This window comes from Nasonia vitripennis (genome assembly GCF_009193385.2).
Source record: "Nasonia vitripennis strain AsymCx chromosome 1 unlocalized genomic scaffold, Nvit_psr_1.1 chr1_random0006, whole genome shotgun sequence".
In the NCBI taxonomy this organism is placed as follows: domain Eukaryota; kingdom Metazoa; phylum Arthropoda; class Insecta; order Hymenoptera; family Pteromalidae; genus Nasonia; species Nasonia vitripennis.
Genome location: NW_022279593.1, coordinates 1,256,220 through 1,272,688, shown reverse-complemented (window position 1 = coordinate 1,272,688; position 16,469 = coordinate 1,256,220). Strand labels below are relative to the sequence as shown.

The 16,469-nt window shown below is 34.5% G+C and overlaps 1 protein-coding gene across 3 annotated transcripts; it reads left to right on the top strand.

The window, feature by feature from the left end:
- The first annotated feature begins 1,445 nt into the window (after positions 1-1,445).
- Positions 1,446-15,622, top strand: LOC100678903 (protein kish-A). Of its 3 annotated transcripts, none has more exons than XM_031932328.2 (3): positions 1,446-1,581; positions 9,124-9,233; positions 15,460-15,622. In XM_031932328.2, the coding sequence occupies exons 1-3, from the start codon at positions 1,579-1,581 to the stop codon at positions 15,563-15,565; spliced, it is 219 nt and encodes a 72-aa protein (XP_031788188.1). In that variant the 5' UTR covers positions 1,446-1,578; the 3' UTR covers positions 15,566-15,622. The 3 variants fall into 3 exon arrangements, with proteins under 3 accessions (XP_031788188.1, XP_031788183.1, XP_031788186.1); XM_031932323.2 differs by lacking the exon at positions 1,446-1,581 and adding an exon at positions 1,703-1,876; XM_031932326.2 differs by lacking the exon at positions 1,446-1,581 and adding an exon at positions 1,708-1,807.
- The last annotated feature ends 847 nt before the right edge of the window (positions 15,623-16,469 follow it).

Below are 16,469 nucleotides of genomic sequence, written 5' to 3'. Positions count from 1 at the left end.
TTTATTTTTGTAATGCAATTCAATTTTATTTCTAAGAAATATTTATATTTCCAGAGATTTTTCGGAATGATGCGGCATTGCTGTGGATGCAATGATCATCCCGATTCAGCAATTTTTCTTCAAATGTACAAGCTCGTATCGGCATATTCTTTAATTAAACCTCCAAAAGGATCAAACGTTACCGGCAGTGATCTCATTAGATGTGTACTTGTTGATATTAAAGACATTCCGAAGATTGATGAACAAAAACAGCAGTGGAACGATCAGCTTGATACAATTTTGGATAAGAGATTAAACGTTGACGAAATTTGCGATGCATCTCTTCACTTAGATGATCACGATTATTTTCATTCTACAACATCAGATTATGTATTGGCATATATCGCTGGATTTGTCGCTCGAAGAGCAAGTCGATTTGCTGCAATGAGAACTAAAAAAAATGAATCTGTCAGCTGCGAAGAATGTTTGTCATCATTACGTTTGGGTGCAAATGACACTTCTCCAGAATATTATAAACTCATCGAAATGCGAAGTCGTGGTTACTTAATTAAACCGTCCGAAAAATTGTTTAAATTAATATCAATTTTGGAACGAGCGACGTTGCAAGTGATGAATACGGGAGAAGTTAGCGCGGATACTATTTTTAAAATTACTGATGCTCTCGAGAACTTGGAAATTCCTCTTCCCTTGCTTGGATGCGAAGAACATCAAATGAGTTTCACTCATAAAATAGTTTCTTTCTTTTTAACCACGCGCATGTTTTTTATAACGAAACAAGCAAACAAAAATGACAATATTGAAAAAGAAAAATCAAAAGAGAATCGTAAATTAGTTAATTAACCAAGCTAGTCAACGTATCAAATAAACGGAAGGGAGACGAAATTGTGCTTGAAAATCACGATGAGCGAATCAAAGAAAAAAAGCCAAGAAAACGAAATAATAATAAAATTACTCATTCCAATACAAGAATATCAGGAACAAAAAAATTACCGTCAAAAAAGTGACTTGTCAACTGAGTCGTTTTTTTTTTAATTGTTAAATAATATTATAATTTATATGTAAGCCCGGAATAGAAATTACAAAACAAAATATATAGTTCTTATTACTGATGAAACCTACAACCCCTTGTCGTTTTTTCAACAGCCATGCACTTTATAAAATATCCATCATACACAATCTTTATAATTTGTTTATTTATAATTTATATTCAATTATTTATCAATATTAATTGTTTCTAACATCCCTAGCAATAGACGCACATGCAAAACTATTATCCCAGCGAATTGCGGCAGTCGGTAACAGAAAAATAGGGAAGCTTCTGTCTTCCGTCGGATGGCGCTATAACCAGTGAGGTTACGGCTCGATCTCTGGCGAAAACTGCGACCCGCTTTTGCTCGCCGCGGCCTATGGAGTTGCTTCTCCTTCTCTCTTCCTCCATGCTTCATAATCATATGAGAAAGTGCCGTCAACGCAAATCAGCTGATTCAAATACAGTAAACAGATTTAATAAAACTGTATGTCAAACTTGCAGGATTTTTATTTGATTGTTTACAATTAAATGAAATAAATTAGGAAGCTATGGTAATATTATATTTATATATATATATATATATATATATATATATATATATATATATATATATATATATATATATATATATATATATATATATATGTGTGTGTTATTTAAACATACATACCTAAAATAGTATTCACATTGATTGGCACTAATTACTAAAACAATTTGCTTAAATTTATTAATTCTTCCATGTATATTGCACACACGCGCGCGCACACACACATATTGGTAGTTTTTCTTTGGAATCGAAAAGGAAGATTTGTACTTTCATTTTACTTCACTAGACTTCGAATTATAGTGGGTCAAAGTTTTTATTTAGGAACGCATTTTCTACTAAAACTACCTAAGGACTTTTATTGTTAAATTGCTTAAATTTTTCAATAAAACTACTTTTTTTTTAATATTAAGAAGATATTTTTATAATGTAAAAAAGTATTTGGAATCTCGTTTTATTTTGGCATAAATACAAAAAATTGCTTAAAATAAACCCCAACTTTGAACAGCTGTAACTTAGAAGCCTAGTGTGAAAATTATTTGGGACTTATGTGTAGAACATATATGTGCAGTTTGAGTCAAAATTGTATTTTTTATATTTGATTTGGCAGAGAATTACTTATTGTATCAATATGTATCAATATGTATATATACTAGGAAGTAGTGAATTTGAAGAAAAGTTCAGTATAAGAGTCAGTGGGTTTGTCTATCTTTACAATGCCATTTATTTGCATTGTAAAAAAGCCATACAACTGAAATTTTACACAGATACTTGCTATGCTACCTAGAAAACATGCAACCTACATGATTATTATTTAACTGTTTTCATTCATATTTTTACATCAAGGCCCATATGAATTTTTTAATTTAGCGTATAAAATTTTGCTTGTAGACAGTTACACAGAAACTACCATCTCTAGCACATTGTATTTCTGGTTTCCAGTGTATTTTTACATGAAGAAAGTGATAAGTATTTTAGTTTGTTTGTCAAGGCATTAATTAGAATTTTGACTTCTAACAGTTCTGAGAGATTTTAAGACCGATACTTGTTTTTCCATTTTTGCATTTTTTATCATTCGAAAACTAACAGGTCTAGAAAGCTCATATTTTGCATATAGATTTCTTTTGTGATTGTGGAAAGATATTTAAAGTTGAATCAACGTTAACTGAAATACTTCTGTGTTCGACTACAACACTCATGATAAATATTTAGTCGTATAGCATGAGTTTGCATTCACATCAGTGTCGGAGTCAAATTCAGAAGTTTTTCAGTTAAAGTCGATTCAGCTTTAAATATCATTTAACAATCACAAAAAAATCTATATGCAAAATATAAGCTCTCTAGACTTGTTAGTTTTTGAATGAGAATAAATGCAAAAATGGAAAAACAGGTATCGGTCTCAAAATCTCTCACAACTATTAAAAGACAAAATTCTAATTGATACCTTGACAAAAAAGCCAAAACATTTATCACTTTCTCCATGTAAAAATACGCCGGAAACCAGAAATATAATGTGCTAGAGATAGTAGTTTCTGCGTAACTGGCTATAAGTAAAATTCGACCTGCTCAATTAAAAATTTCGCATGAGCCTTGATGTGAAAATATGAACGAAAACAGTTAAATCAGAATCATCTAGGTTACATATTTCTAGGTAACATAGGAAGTGGCAGTATCATATTTTAGTTGTCTAGTAGCCTTTTTACAATTCAAAGAGCATTGTATAATGATAGACTTAAACTTACTGACTCAGATAATGAACTTTTCTTTAAATTTACCTCTCAAACCTCACCGAGGGCGACTTTGGACACAGAGACAAAGTATATCTTCAAACTCTTTATTCTTTTAATTGAACTTCTCACTGACATTTAAAAAAAAAACTAAATAATATTCACACACTTTATTACTACTTTAAATAGGGTTAGGGTGCCACTTTTCAATACACATGTTGTAATACTACACACTCTTGGTAATGATTAATTTTTACTATAATTTCTTGCTAGTTATATTACATATATTTTATATCTGTTATCAAGGTTTCCACATTTCATTTTAAACACCTCAAACATTTCTACCAGGGTTATGAGTTATGACTGTTTTGAGGGTTATGAATTTAAGAGTGCTCCACACTTATTCCGGAAGTATGAATTGATAGTAGCGCCAAACGTCTTGCGGGCTAAAAGCGTACTACGGTAAATGCAACGCCGCCCTGTTTTATCGATATGTCAGGGCTGTAGTAAGTTAGGCACGTTGATGTAAGTCGAGCGAAGCAGCCGATTATGCATTATCGAAACAAGCTCGCTATAAACTGTATATTTCGCGCTACCGTGTGTGTTAGAGCACATATTGCAAGGAAGAGTATAAAAATATGCATTTTAGAAGTGCATTGCAAAGAGACAATGAATAATAAATTAACGACTTGGTAAAATTTGAAGGAAATGAATCCAGTTCTGCTACTCAGAGGTTTTTGGCGTCGCTGAACACGAATATTGCGACGGCAACGGTCTCCGAGGTACGTGGTGTCCAGGGTGGACAGTATCAATGTCGTCTCCTAGAGTTTTACGGGAATTATTCATATAATTAGTCAAAACTCGTTACTCGGGGGGGGGGGGGGGGGGGGTTTCAAGGTCGCTGAACACGAATATAGCGACGGAAAGAGCCTCCCAGGTACCTAGTCCCCAAGGTGGGCAGTATCAATGTAGTCTTTTGGAATTATCTGAAGTATTACATAATTTTTACCTGAATTGAAATATATTATTCTAAATTATTTATTTGAGTATAAGAAAGGTGTAGATTCAAAGAATGTTATGAAAAATAATTTCTGAGAAATCTAAAAATATCCGTAATTACGTTTATATAAATAAAGTAAAGTATATACTTTATTGTTCTAAAAATATAAAGAACTTATTGTAAGAGTAATAACATAGAATCTTCAAATAAATGATTTACATTACATATATAATGTGACATCAGAGCCTCGTTTTTGATAACAGGTTACACCACTTGACGGAGAGGTTTTGACGTATATGGATTAGAGAGGCTGTTTCCAGTGATAAAAATAATTCATTTTATTTAATTCTAAAATTATATGCATATATTGAAATACAATTAAAAATGTATATAAATACAATGAATTATATTTATATCTGGGTTCTGCAAATATAGTTATTGCTATTATATTTTTTAAAAAATATATCAACAGTAACTGTAATATTGCAGATGGAGACGCATCATAATCCTTTGTAACCCTTCTTTGCGCGATGATTCAACGCCGTACTAACTTACTACTTACTTTGAACAATTTTTAATGCAATAAATATAGTCAATTTATTATAGCATTTTTGTGCACGATTTTTAAATTACGATTTAATTCACTTGCACGATCACTCAACGCAATAAATATTTATATTTTATTGCAATTTTCTTGCGCGATTTTTCAACGCAATAATTAATGTAAAAAATGATAATGATTTTCTTGCGCGATTACTCAACGCAATAATAAATATTTAAATTTGATTGCAATCATTTTCTTGCGCGATTATTCAACGCAATAATTAAATGACTATAATTTTCTTGCGCGATTAATCAACGCAATAAATGTTTTAGGCAATTCCTGTAGGAATTATCGGGAGTAAAAACTTACTTACCTGTTGACCCTGAACTGTGATGATTTTTTCTGTTTATGTAATTTTCAGACTACTTAGTTTCTAATCTAAGTTCCATTGCCATCCGTGTCTGATAAATAATTATCATGAATACCATTTCTTTCGAAAATCGCCTGGCATTGTTTATGGATCATGTCTGCAGTCAAGGGCACATCGAAGTCTACATCTGAGTTATTTTCGCTATCTTTTTCATCATTTAATCCTAATTCTTCTAAAGTTTTTTCCACTTTTCGAATATAATTTTCAACATCTGCGCTATGAACGTAAGCAGCGGTTTCTGCACCTTTAGTCACTTTTCCATCTCTTCCTAAAGGGCGTGAATCAAACACACCCGTAATTCCGTTTGCAGAAACTAAAGCAATAGAAAAACGATTACACGTTAAAATAAATCAAATCATTTGACAGGTGTCCGTATATAATATCGTGAATAGTTATTAAGGCTATACCCATTCTAACAGTAAATTCTGTGTTTAATTCTTCTGCTGTCAAAAAATCTTTATTGTCTTCACCTTTTGAAACAATTTTACGAGCATCTATAGTTTCTTCGTATAGCATATTTCCATTAATCACAAATGCATCAACATCAAATCCATCCCACTCTGGAATAGGCTTTACATTTGTATAAGCTATGCATACTGCTGCCATAGCTGTGCATTGCTTTCCTCTTATGCCGTATGGGAAAATAAGACTAGTGCAGTTGCAAAATCCTCTTATTACAGAATATGCTTCTTCTTCTCCTTCTTCATCGTTTGTGTCATCGAATATATTTCGTGAACTATCATTTTTTCTTTCTGTAGAAACTTTTTTTGATTTGTCACTGTTATTGCATGATGGTTCGTTGCTTGACATTAATGATTTTTCACCGTTGTCATTTACTAATTTTACAGTAATAACAGAGAATTCATATTGTCCATGAAAATTATTTCCTATTCTTCGAGGGGGGATATTTGAACGAACGGTATTAGCAAGGTAGTCAATATCATTACTGTAAATAAAACAAGCCACACCGTTATGCGTTGCTTTTGCGTTAAGCCCCCGGGAGTGTGAATCAAAGACGCCCGTATATCCATCACCTGTAATGATAGCCACAGAAATTCCATTGCACGTTAAAATACCACTTTTATGCGATTCGACGCACGAATGAAAAAGGTTATTCAAATTTGGAAAACCATTTTCATTAAAATCTTCGTTTATGTGTCCATATATGCTCTCGTCAATATTAAGTTTGTATTCCTTTGAGTGAATAGACAATCTTGTATGTAATTCTTCAGCTGTTAAATACTCTTCGCTTCTGAAGACTTAGAAGAAATAATTTATCTCCACAAAATAAAATTTCACTAATAGTTGCTGAAGTCCATTGTTTTGGAGATTTAATCGCTGTAAAAGCTATGCTTGCAGCAGCCATAGCCGTGCATTGTTTCCCTCTTGTGTTTTCTGAGAATATGGCACTACCTTGATGAAAGCGAGCTCTTACAATGCCATCACTTTCCTTAATACTGCTTGGAGAAACAGGTATACTTGCAAGGTGTTTTTGATCTACCTTTCTTATTTCAGCAGCATTATTAAGTCCCGATGCATCGTTAGCATTGTGTACTACGACACTTCCTTCTTCAATATTGGCAATACTTTCTTCCACGCTTGCATCTTTATCTATTTCATTATTGAACAAGCCTTCAACTACATAATGGCACGAGTCTTCTTCTATGGCAACATTTTCAGGAATATCATTTTCTAACGATTCATTCCTTATGCTGTTCACTGACTGAATAGTTACCACCGAAAATTGATATTGCCCATCACTAATGTGACCTTCTCTTGAAGAAGGTATATTCGAAAGAACAATATCCAAAAGATAGTCAATATTGTTACTATAAATCGAACAAGCCACGCCATTATGCATGGCTTTCCCATTCGGCCCTCTGGCTTGTGAATCAAACACACACCCCATTCCATTAATTGTTAAGAATGCTACAGAAATCCTATTGCATTTTAGAATACCACTTTTCCGTGAATCAAAGCACCAATAAAAAAGTTTCTTCAAGTTAGGCATGCCAGAATCACTGAAATCATTGTGCATGTGTCCGTACATCACATCTTCAATATCTATTTCAATATCTTTTGATTTAATAGTCAAATTAGTTTTTAACTCTTCAGCTGTTAAGTATTCCGAATTTTTCTCTTTTTTAGAAACACATTTACTTTTCTGAAGGATTTCAGAGTACAAACTGTCTCCACAAAGAAGAATTTCATCAATGGTCATAGAAGTCCACTGTAATGGCGGTTCAATGACACTGAAGACGATGCTTGCATCTGCCATAGCTGTGCATTGCTTTCCTCTTGTACGCAGAGGAAAAGAGATGTGCCATTGATGCATCGATCCTCTAATTATTGCGTTATCGTTCAAAGCATTACAATCATAAACATTCTGTGCTTCAATCCTACCTGATTTATTCTGAGCAAATTTTTGCACAGAAATATCAGTCATGCTTGCTACTAAAGATTCTTCCGCTAACTTTTTCCTGCTGTTTAAGAAAGAAAAAAATAGTGAAAAAATTTTGGAAATTATATAGATTGTTATAACGAGAGTACATACACGAAGAGAAATTATATCGTTCAATAAAAGGCTATAAGAGAGATGCGCCCAGTATGGAACTACTTAGCGAATGTGACTAAAACTATTGTTTAGAATAATAAAAATTGCTGAACCTGAAGGATTTTGTTGCTGTTTTAGGAGTTTTTGATGTTATATGCTGTAGGGCCATTTATTTTGGAAAATAAGAAAATGTGAAGCCAAACTGCAAAAGCTAATTTCGTTGGGCATCAAAAAGTCTCACCCAGTATGGAACGCTATTGATATTAACAATAATTACGATACGTATGCTTTTTAAATGTCTGAAAACTATTAAAATTATTTGCTTTACTTAAAGAAATTTCGTTTGAGTCGATTTACTGTGTTTTCCGTCAATTTCATCAATATTTTCACAATTTATCGAAATCTCTTAAGGCATTTCCAGGCTAAAAAATGCTTTTTGTAGCGATTGTAAGCGTTTGAAAGTCTTACATTAAAAAATATATAAATCCCCGTGTCAATCATATGCTAAAATAGGTTCCATACTGGGAAAAAAGTGCTTTCGCGAGTTGTTATACGGCGGAACGGAGCAAGATATATGGCTAACTCCGGAATTTTTTGAAGTTTAGACTTGAAACTAAACCTGTACGGGGATAAAAGCTATTGAACTTGCGTAATAGCGATCTGCTACGAAGCATAAATTATCATTGGACAACTTTTAAAATACGTAAAACAATACTTTCCGATTAACTTTTTTCCTCACGCTTGAGCAGCTTAGGCTTTGGGTTTGCGTTTTTTTCATGGCGATTTTTCGATTAATAGTGATTTTAAACGCGTTCCGCAAACTATCCTAACCATTATAACTCGGAAACTAAATATTGAACTTTTCTTAAAAAATCATGAATATTGAAGGTTAACTATATATAACTATATAGACTACTTTAATTCCAAGTCCTTCCATGAAGCAGATCCGGTGACCTTCTGTTTGTTTCTCTTTGGCAAATGGTGCGCGTTATCGTGACGAATGTCAAAAAGTACAAAAACATTAAAGAATTATATATGAAGTAAAAACGATTCTGATATTAAAGCAATACATAATCTTGAAGGAAGCTACGTGCCAAATAATTAGCATCAGTTTTTTATTTTCCATCTAAACGGAAAATACAGGGTTGACGCATAAAATGGCCTAGGGGGCGGGGAGGGGGGGGGGGGGTAAAATCTTACTAATGTGTGTGTGTGCGCGCGCGCGCATGCATGTGTGTAATCAAATATAAATTATGTTTTGTAGCAAACAAAGTAATAATTTATTTTTTGGCAGTTTGCCTTATTTAATTTTCAGAGCTTGTTGGCAATTATCTTAATGATGATATGTACTTGTGCTTATATTCGTCTAATTTTGCCAAATTTAATGGATAGAAACAAAAAGGGGTAAGTAATCATTTCATGAGTTAATTTATATTATTTTAATTATTTCTTTAAAATCGCTTAAAGTCCTTTGCAGTTAGCTTTCTCCTAATAGGATGTTAATTTTTGTTTTAATATGTTAAGCATTCAAATTTACTTTTACATTTAAATTTGAAGATTATGAAGTTTTGTAGTATTAGAATGCACAAATATAAGAATATCTTAATAAAAAAATTTAATATCGTCTGATGTCTCTAAGATAATAAGATTTAGAAAGCTGCTTTGCATGACGGGAAAAAACAGGTGTTAGGGTAAAACTCAATTTACCTGACTAACAATGAATTGTTTAATACGAGTCCGCTCTTTTACTCTCCCATACAAGCGAGATCAGTAACATTCCACTGACTATCGCGGCAGAACTGTTTGTCTTTATTTGATTGAAATAATTGAGAGTGAAATAATGAATAAAGTTAACTTACTTGTCTTTGATAGTTGTACCAGAGTCGAGAGAAATTGATGAGAATCCATGTTCCGGACGTAACCGAGAGCTACTAGGGATAAGAGCAAGTGTGGCGTATTTATTCTTTATTAATAATATATTTTAACTATTAGTAGTTCTAGCAAACGTTTCTCCGTCATTTGGCTCTCATATGCGCGAATCGACAAGGCGATTCGTAGCTTCAGGCCAATACGGTTAGGAGTGGTTTTATAATCATTCCTAGACTGCCACGACCTCCTCTAGAAGTTTTATTCCGCGGATTTTGAAGGTCACTTTCAGTGCAGAGAGGCTAAAGGGATGATCTGTGACTGCCAGGCCAGAGAGTCGAGTGGCGGGAGGCGTTCGCGCGGGCACATGACTGCGTGTGTATAGCTATAGATATAGAGGAGCGCGCGCACTGCTTCGTGTCCCTTCAGTGGTCCTCGGGAAAGCGTCTTTGTTTTAGCGGGCCTGAGTTTTAGGCGGCGTTTAATGAGTAGAGCGTCAGTTCTCGGCGACAACTTGTGAGAGAAGGTCACACCAAGACCTAATCGTAAGGAGATTTCAATAAAGTCATAATATTTGATCAACAATGATTTCATAGTTTATTTTTGAACCTTAATGTAGTCTTGTCCCATACAATCCAACTGGAGTAACAAACTCCCAAAAACAAAACAATCGTTAATTCCTCATTCGCTCTTCTAGTAATATCGCCGGCCAGAATAAGGTAATGGGAGGAGACGTAGACTCGTAATAAAAAAATTAATCCTTGGAGACTTCTTATGTCAAAACTATGTTTTATTCCCTTGAAAAAACTCAGAAAATTAGCGTTTTTACTCTAGACGACTACACAACAGAATGAGAATACGAGGGAGGTATCGAGAGAGAGAGAGATAGATAGATAGAGAGAGAGAGAGAGAGAGAGAGAGAGAGAGAGAGAGAGTCGTAGCTCTCTCCCATACGGGGTGCTTAACTCTCCTCTCTTGGCACATCAGCTTAACCGCGCTCTCATTCTTACTCATTTGGCCTTATGGGTGCTTTCGAGCCTACCTACACCGCTTCAAGATTGAGGATAATCCAAATTGCCCAGTATGTTTGGAAGCAAACGAAGATACGGAGCATGTCTTCTGTACTCTCACCCGATGCAGAGGAACGTAGGTGTCGGGGTTGAATCTGTCCAGAGAATGACCGGTTGATGCTGCTCGAAGTAGACGATCGGACGATGCTGCAGGAAGCAGACGACTGGACGATGCAGAATAAAGAAGATGGCAAGACGATGCAGAATAAAGAAGATGAGTTTGATCCTGAACCCCTAATCACTTTAGTAGATGGGGGATGTATGGAAACGTCAAACTTCAAAGGAGAAGCCAAAAAAGGCTAATTAACGGGCCCCACGGAAGTATTGTTCAACGATAGTACCTGTGGGGATCCGGTGTCAGAGGGTCACTTGTGCAGAGCTTGCTCTGCTTACGCCACATGAAAATAAAAACACACACACATAAATTATACAGATATTGAAATATGCAGATATTTAAATATTATTGATATAGAGCGTCCGTGGCTCGGTTGGTTAAGGCGCACGCCTTAGCCGTCAGAAACATGTTCATTATGTATTAAAAGTATAAGCAAATGTATTTTAGGAAATTAATAATTTTCAGATTTTCCGTAAAAGCCATGGAGTCATGCTAGCAAATTCTGTACGAAGTAAAGTTGCCTTTGATTACTAATAGTGTTATTCTAGTTGTATTTATTTAGTTTATGATTCGGATCGTTTGTCCAATTTTAATATTGAAGTTTACACTCTATATTCAATTAGTATTTTCGATTTTAGTTTGTTTTGACTTTTCAATTTTAAACAGTAAATTGTATTGCATAATTATATTGTTGGTGCATAATAATATTGTTTAATAGTTATTATTTTTTCTCTAGTTATTAGTGATATATATGCGTGTATGTTTATAATTTGTTAAACTGCACTAGATAAGTGATTTATTATAAATTAAAAACAAAAAGTATTGTTTAAAACTTGTTGCAGATTCTTTAATGTTTATGATGTTTGTAGCAAATGAATTTTTCTATCCGCCTCTTGGACTAGTAAAGTATATTATTTTTAATTTATTGAAATTATTATTTATCTTGTATATAAATAATTTTGTTGCATTTTATTGGAAAGTATAATGTCATTGATGTTTCGTAATAATCAAAAATTGCGTAAAATTTTGTTTACGTTTAAAATTATGATTAAAATATTGTTCTTATTTTAATTTTTATTATTATTATTAATTTTTCGATGCAATAATGATTGTTATAATCCGCTATGTATAATCTATTTACAATTTAATCAATTTATACAATGCATAAATTATAATTTAGTAAAAGTACCTTGTTCAATATTTGTTTGAGAAGTCGATTCTGTGATGCAGTAATCATATATCATTGAGTTAATGATTTACATTTGCATTTTTTATAATTATGAGGCATAGTGTAACTGGGGTTTCGTGCTACCCGAGTTACTGTGCAATTCCTCGCCCGGGGCTTGGAAAGTAACCCGGTGGCGCCAGACGCTCCCCGCGAGCGTCAGAGTCTCGCAAATCTTTGTTTCCCGGTGCGAGGTTTTGCGCGATGTTTATGCTTGGCTAGCTGCAGCCCCGAGAACGGTAAGGAGAGAGGGTGGTTTGGGATAATAGAAACACGTGGATCATCAGACGGAACTTTATATTGTAATTAAATTGTTACAATTCTACTCAACATTCGCACAACTTATTGAGACAAACCGTGAACAAAGACAACCTTAACAAACAGATATCCGTACACAAAAGATCTTAAGATTGCCCGATCACCTACGCCTCGTGCGTTCAGTATTATTCTACACTTTCACGAAATCCTTAACTCTACACTTTAATTATTACGCGATGAGGTAACCTGTACAACCGAAAGACATTCGAACGGAACACAAGATAAAGAGATAAAGAGAAAAATTGTTACGATTTGTTAAGAATTCTCTTGTAACAAGAGTTTTGTCCATGAATATACCAAAATTTACCGCTATGCACCGAGCGGAGCACACGCTGTTCTAAGTTAAGATAAAAGTCGAATCTTCAACGTAGCAAAGTGTTAGTTATTTTACACCTGTTTCGTTCCTCGTTCCCGCGCTCACCCCGAATTCGGGACGTAAAAGAGCTTGCAACAGTATTATCATAATATCTAAATATTCACTTATACCTATTGTGCTTGGTACGGCTTAAATTTTCAAATATTTCAAAAAGCGGGCAAAAAATAGTATATTGTGTACCAAGGGCGTAAAGTGGGCTTTTTTAGGCCGAGTGTGGAGTTTGCAGTACGAGTCAAGGCGAGTTAGCCCGAGCCGAACGCGATGGCGTTTACGAGCCGCAGACGAGTACTGCAACCACACGAGGCCAAAAAGCCCGCTAAACATTTTATCTATTGGAACTATACATTTTGTTAGAGGAAGCAACCCGCCAAAGAACTGGCAGTGTTTTTTTTTGCAATATATCGTATGTTATGTAAATAATATTTTAATAATGGATATTTTATAAATTTGTATAAAAATATTTATACTACATTGAAAATAAAAAATTTCACCGTAAATAATATTTTTCGTGTAGACATTGGTAAAGGTAAAATTATCATCTATTAGCTTTTTATTTTTTTCTAATAATATTTTTAGAATTTTTCGTCTTTTACGCGAGATAGTGCAACGTATAATTGTCCATGACTAAACACAGGATTTGGAAGGTACAATAGCTTGATTTACTTCGTTCCTAACGTCGCTCGGTTAAAATATATATTGCAATAGTGATAAAATTCAAGTTTTGTTAAAATCTTTTTTTCTAATTTTTGATAGTATTAACAAATAATGTCTTGATGATCATCATAACATTTTTATTAATAGACTATTTTCATAAAAAGATAATTTACGCATATCTTTTGAACAAGTACAGTATCAGACTTATTCTTATAATTGCACTGTTTTTGCATTGCATTTGCAGTTGCTATTGTATGTAATATTTACCCATGTAATGTACAATTAGATATTACAGTAAAATGCGAGAATTAAAGGTGTTGTGCCCCCTTAAGTGCACCAGTGGACACTGGTAAATAACATTTTTGGTGACTCAAATGACTAGATTCTTGGTGTCATAGTGGTCGCGTCGGTTGTCGCTATGTGGTGACTCGGAGCGTCGGCAATCTTGGCATTGTTGCAGTTGTTGCGTGTGTGAATGCTCCTGTTAAGCATAAGTATTGTCAATTAGTATAAGTATTTTGGAGTTATTTGTATTGCCAGATAAAGTAGAGATTTCGTGTCGTATGTACATGAGTGAATAGGCATTGCGACTTGATGCTCAATTTGATTAAACGGCAGTGTGATTATTATAAATGATCGTACGCAAAATTTTCAAGACAAATTTGAATGTGATTGCATGCACTAGGATTTTTCTTTAACCGTAGGATCTGGCGCGGTCGCCATGTTTGGGAGAACGCTAGAGAGAGGGGAAAATAATCACTCACAATAGTTACAGTTTATTGCACTCTGTATTTCGCCCAGCCCTTCCCTACAACGGTATGGCTGTAGTGTTTCCTGCGCACAATTTAGCCACGCAGGGCTTATGCTCGCACGCACACACGCACAAACATTTTTGTTCTGATCATTCGATTTGCTTTGTCCGATCGTGTTATTGTTCCTATCGCGAACGAATTCGACTAACTCGTCGATTTTGACACCCAGGCGCTCCAAATGAGTCTTCCTGTGTTCTACCCAGTAAGTTATCTTGTGCCTGGCTTCAGCCTCTGCTTTTTTCTTAATATTTGAAGCTGCAAAATCTGCATTAACATAAGCTGAATGACCTGTGTATGTGTTGATGTGTGTGCGTATATGTGCGCGGGTTATAAGTGCATATGTATGTACGTGCGTTTGTGTTTGTGTACATGTCTGTGTTTGCAAGAGTGTGCAGACGTGTGTGCGTGGGTTACTTTTCCCATTTTTAGTATTGCATATCTGTGTGGGGGTTCCCTTCTGCCACCACATTCGGATCGAAGCGCCGCCTGGCGAACTATCACGACGTGACAATCAAGTGTGCTCGAACGTCTAATTTCGGCCTGGCCACCAATTAGGACAGACCTTTCAGTCTCTAATCAAGTCTTTACTATAAAATATACTTTATTTACATATCAGTACAAACTGCGTATCATTGACTTGACCCGTGTCCGATCCTTTACCCTTTTTTTACAAGTACTGCCGGGAACATCCCTCGCCAAAACATCTGTGCTATCTTCTTGACTGCATGTTCGCCTGACAGAATCTACTTGTTCTTGCTCGTTTTTGGGAGTGGGGACAGGTGTAGTGGGGGACTTTCTCCAAAGTACATATAGCACCATAGACGATAAACAATCTTGACCTTCACCTCAGTGACCGTACAATTATGCAATTGATTGCGGCAAAACTATATAAATCTTAAATTTAAATGTAAAATAAAATTTAAATACTGAGCATATTTAATCAATAATGAAAAGAAAATCACGATAAAGCTATATGCCAAGAAGTTGGCAGCGATGTTTAGTTTGTAATAATCTTTATTCTATACTAATTGGTTATTGACTTATTTTTAATAACCACTGAAACATTTTGAGATATTGAAGACTTGTACATCAAAATATTGGAAGTAAACTACTTCTTTAAAGATTAAAAATCAACAATAAAATTGTCTTTGATAACCATAGACTGAATTAATGGATAAATATTTCTTATTGCAGGTTTTTAGGTGTTTTTTGGAAATTTGCACGAATTGGAGAGCGAAAAAGTCCGTACGTTGCTGCTTGTTGTATGCTAATGTCAATAAGTATATTATTTTGGACCTAAACATTGTAAATTCATAAAATTTGTTCAATAATAATAAATCGTTTACAATAATATAAATGTCTATCAAATTTGATTAAGGACCAGTTAATCCTTTGTATTTATTTATTTACGTATTTATTCATTCACATAAACAAAAAAGGACAAACAAAAAACTTATATGACTGTTATGGGAAAATTTGGCTAATTCTCCCTCAAAAATATATTATTTGTTTTTTTAATGAGTCTGATGTACACGAACAGCTATACAGTTGTTAAGCAAATGCGTAGAGAATGAATGGTTCGCACGACTTGCTTCCACGATCAACACTCTTACTCTCTCCTTTCTATCTCATTAATAATGTGATCCCAATTAAAATTTATCTCAATTTCTTACCTTGATTTTTTTGATATGTGAGAGACCCAAAAGGTCCGATCTTTTCCAAATAATATTTAGTGATTTTGAAGGATGGATTGAACAAAATACTCCAGTTTATTGAAACCAAAATTCCGTTGTATTTATTCCTTTTTTTTATTTTTTTGACCAATAACAATTCTGTATTCGCTAAATTGAACCAATGAAATCCTCACTAAACCGAAAATAAATGACTTTTCTCTTAATTGATTCTAAAAGATGAATTTCTTTCTTTGTCTAATTGACTCTACAAAAATCTAAACTCTTGGATGAATTCTTAATGGTCTGCCGGCTTCGTCGCCCGATTACGGAGTGAGAGCAGCGTGGTTTGAGAGCGCTCGGAAGAGGTTCCGGACCTCCCACGCTGTCGTCAGCTTACTTCCCCTTAGCCGCGTTACAGTGTCGACGCTTGTTGCACTCATTAGACCTTACGGGGCCTGGCAACTAGTTGCGCGCCGAAACTGCAACGTAGCTCCGCACGTGCGCCTCTAGCCGTTGGCGGGGAAGTTGTTT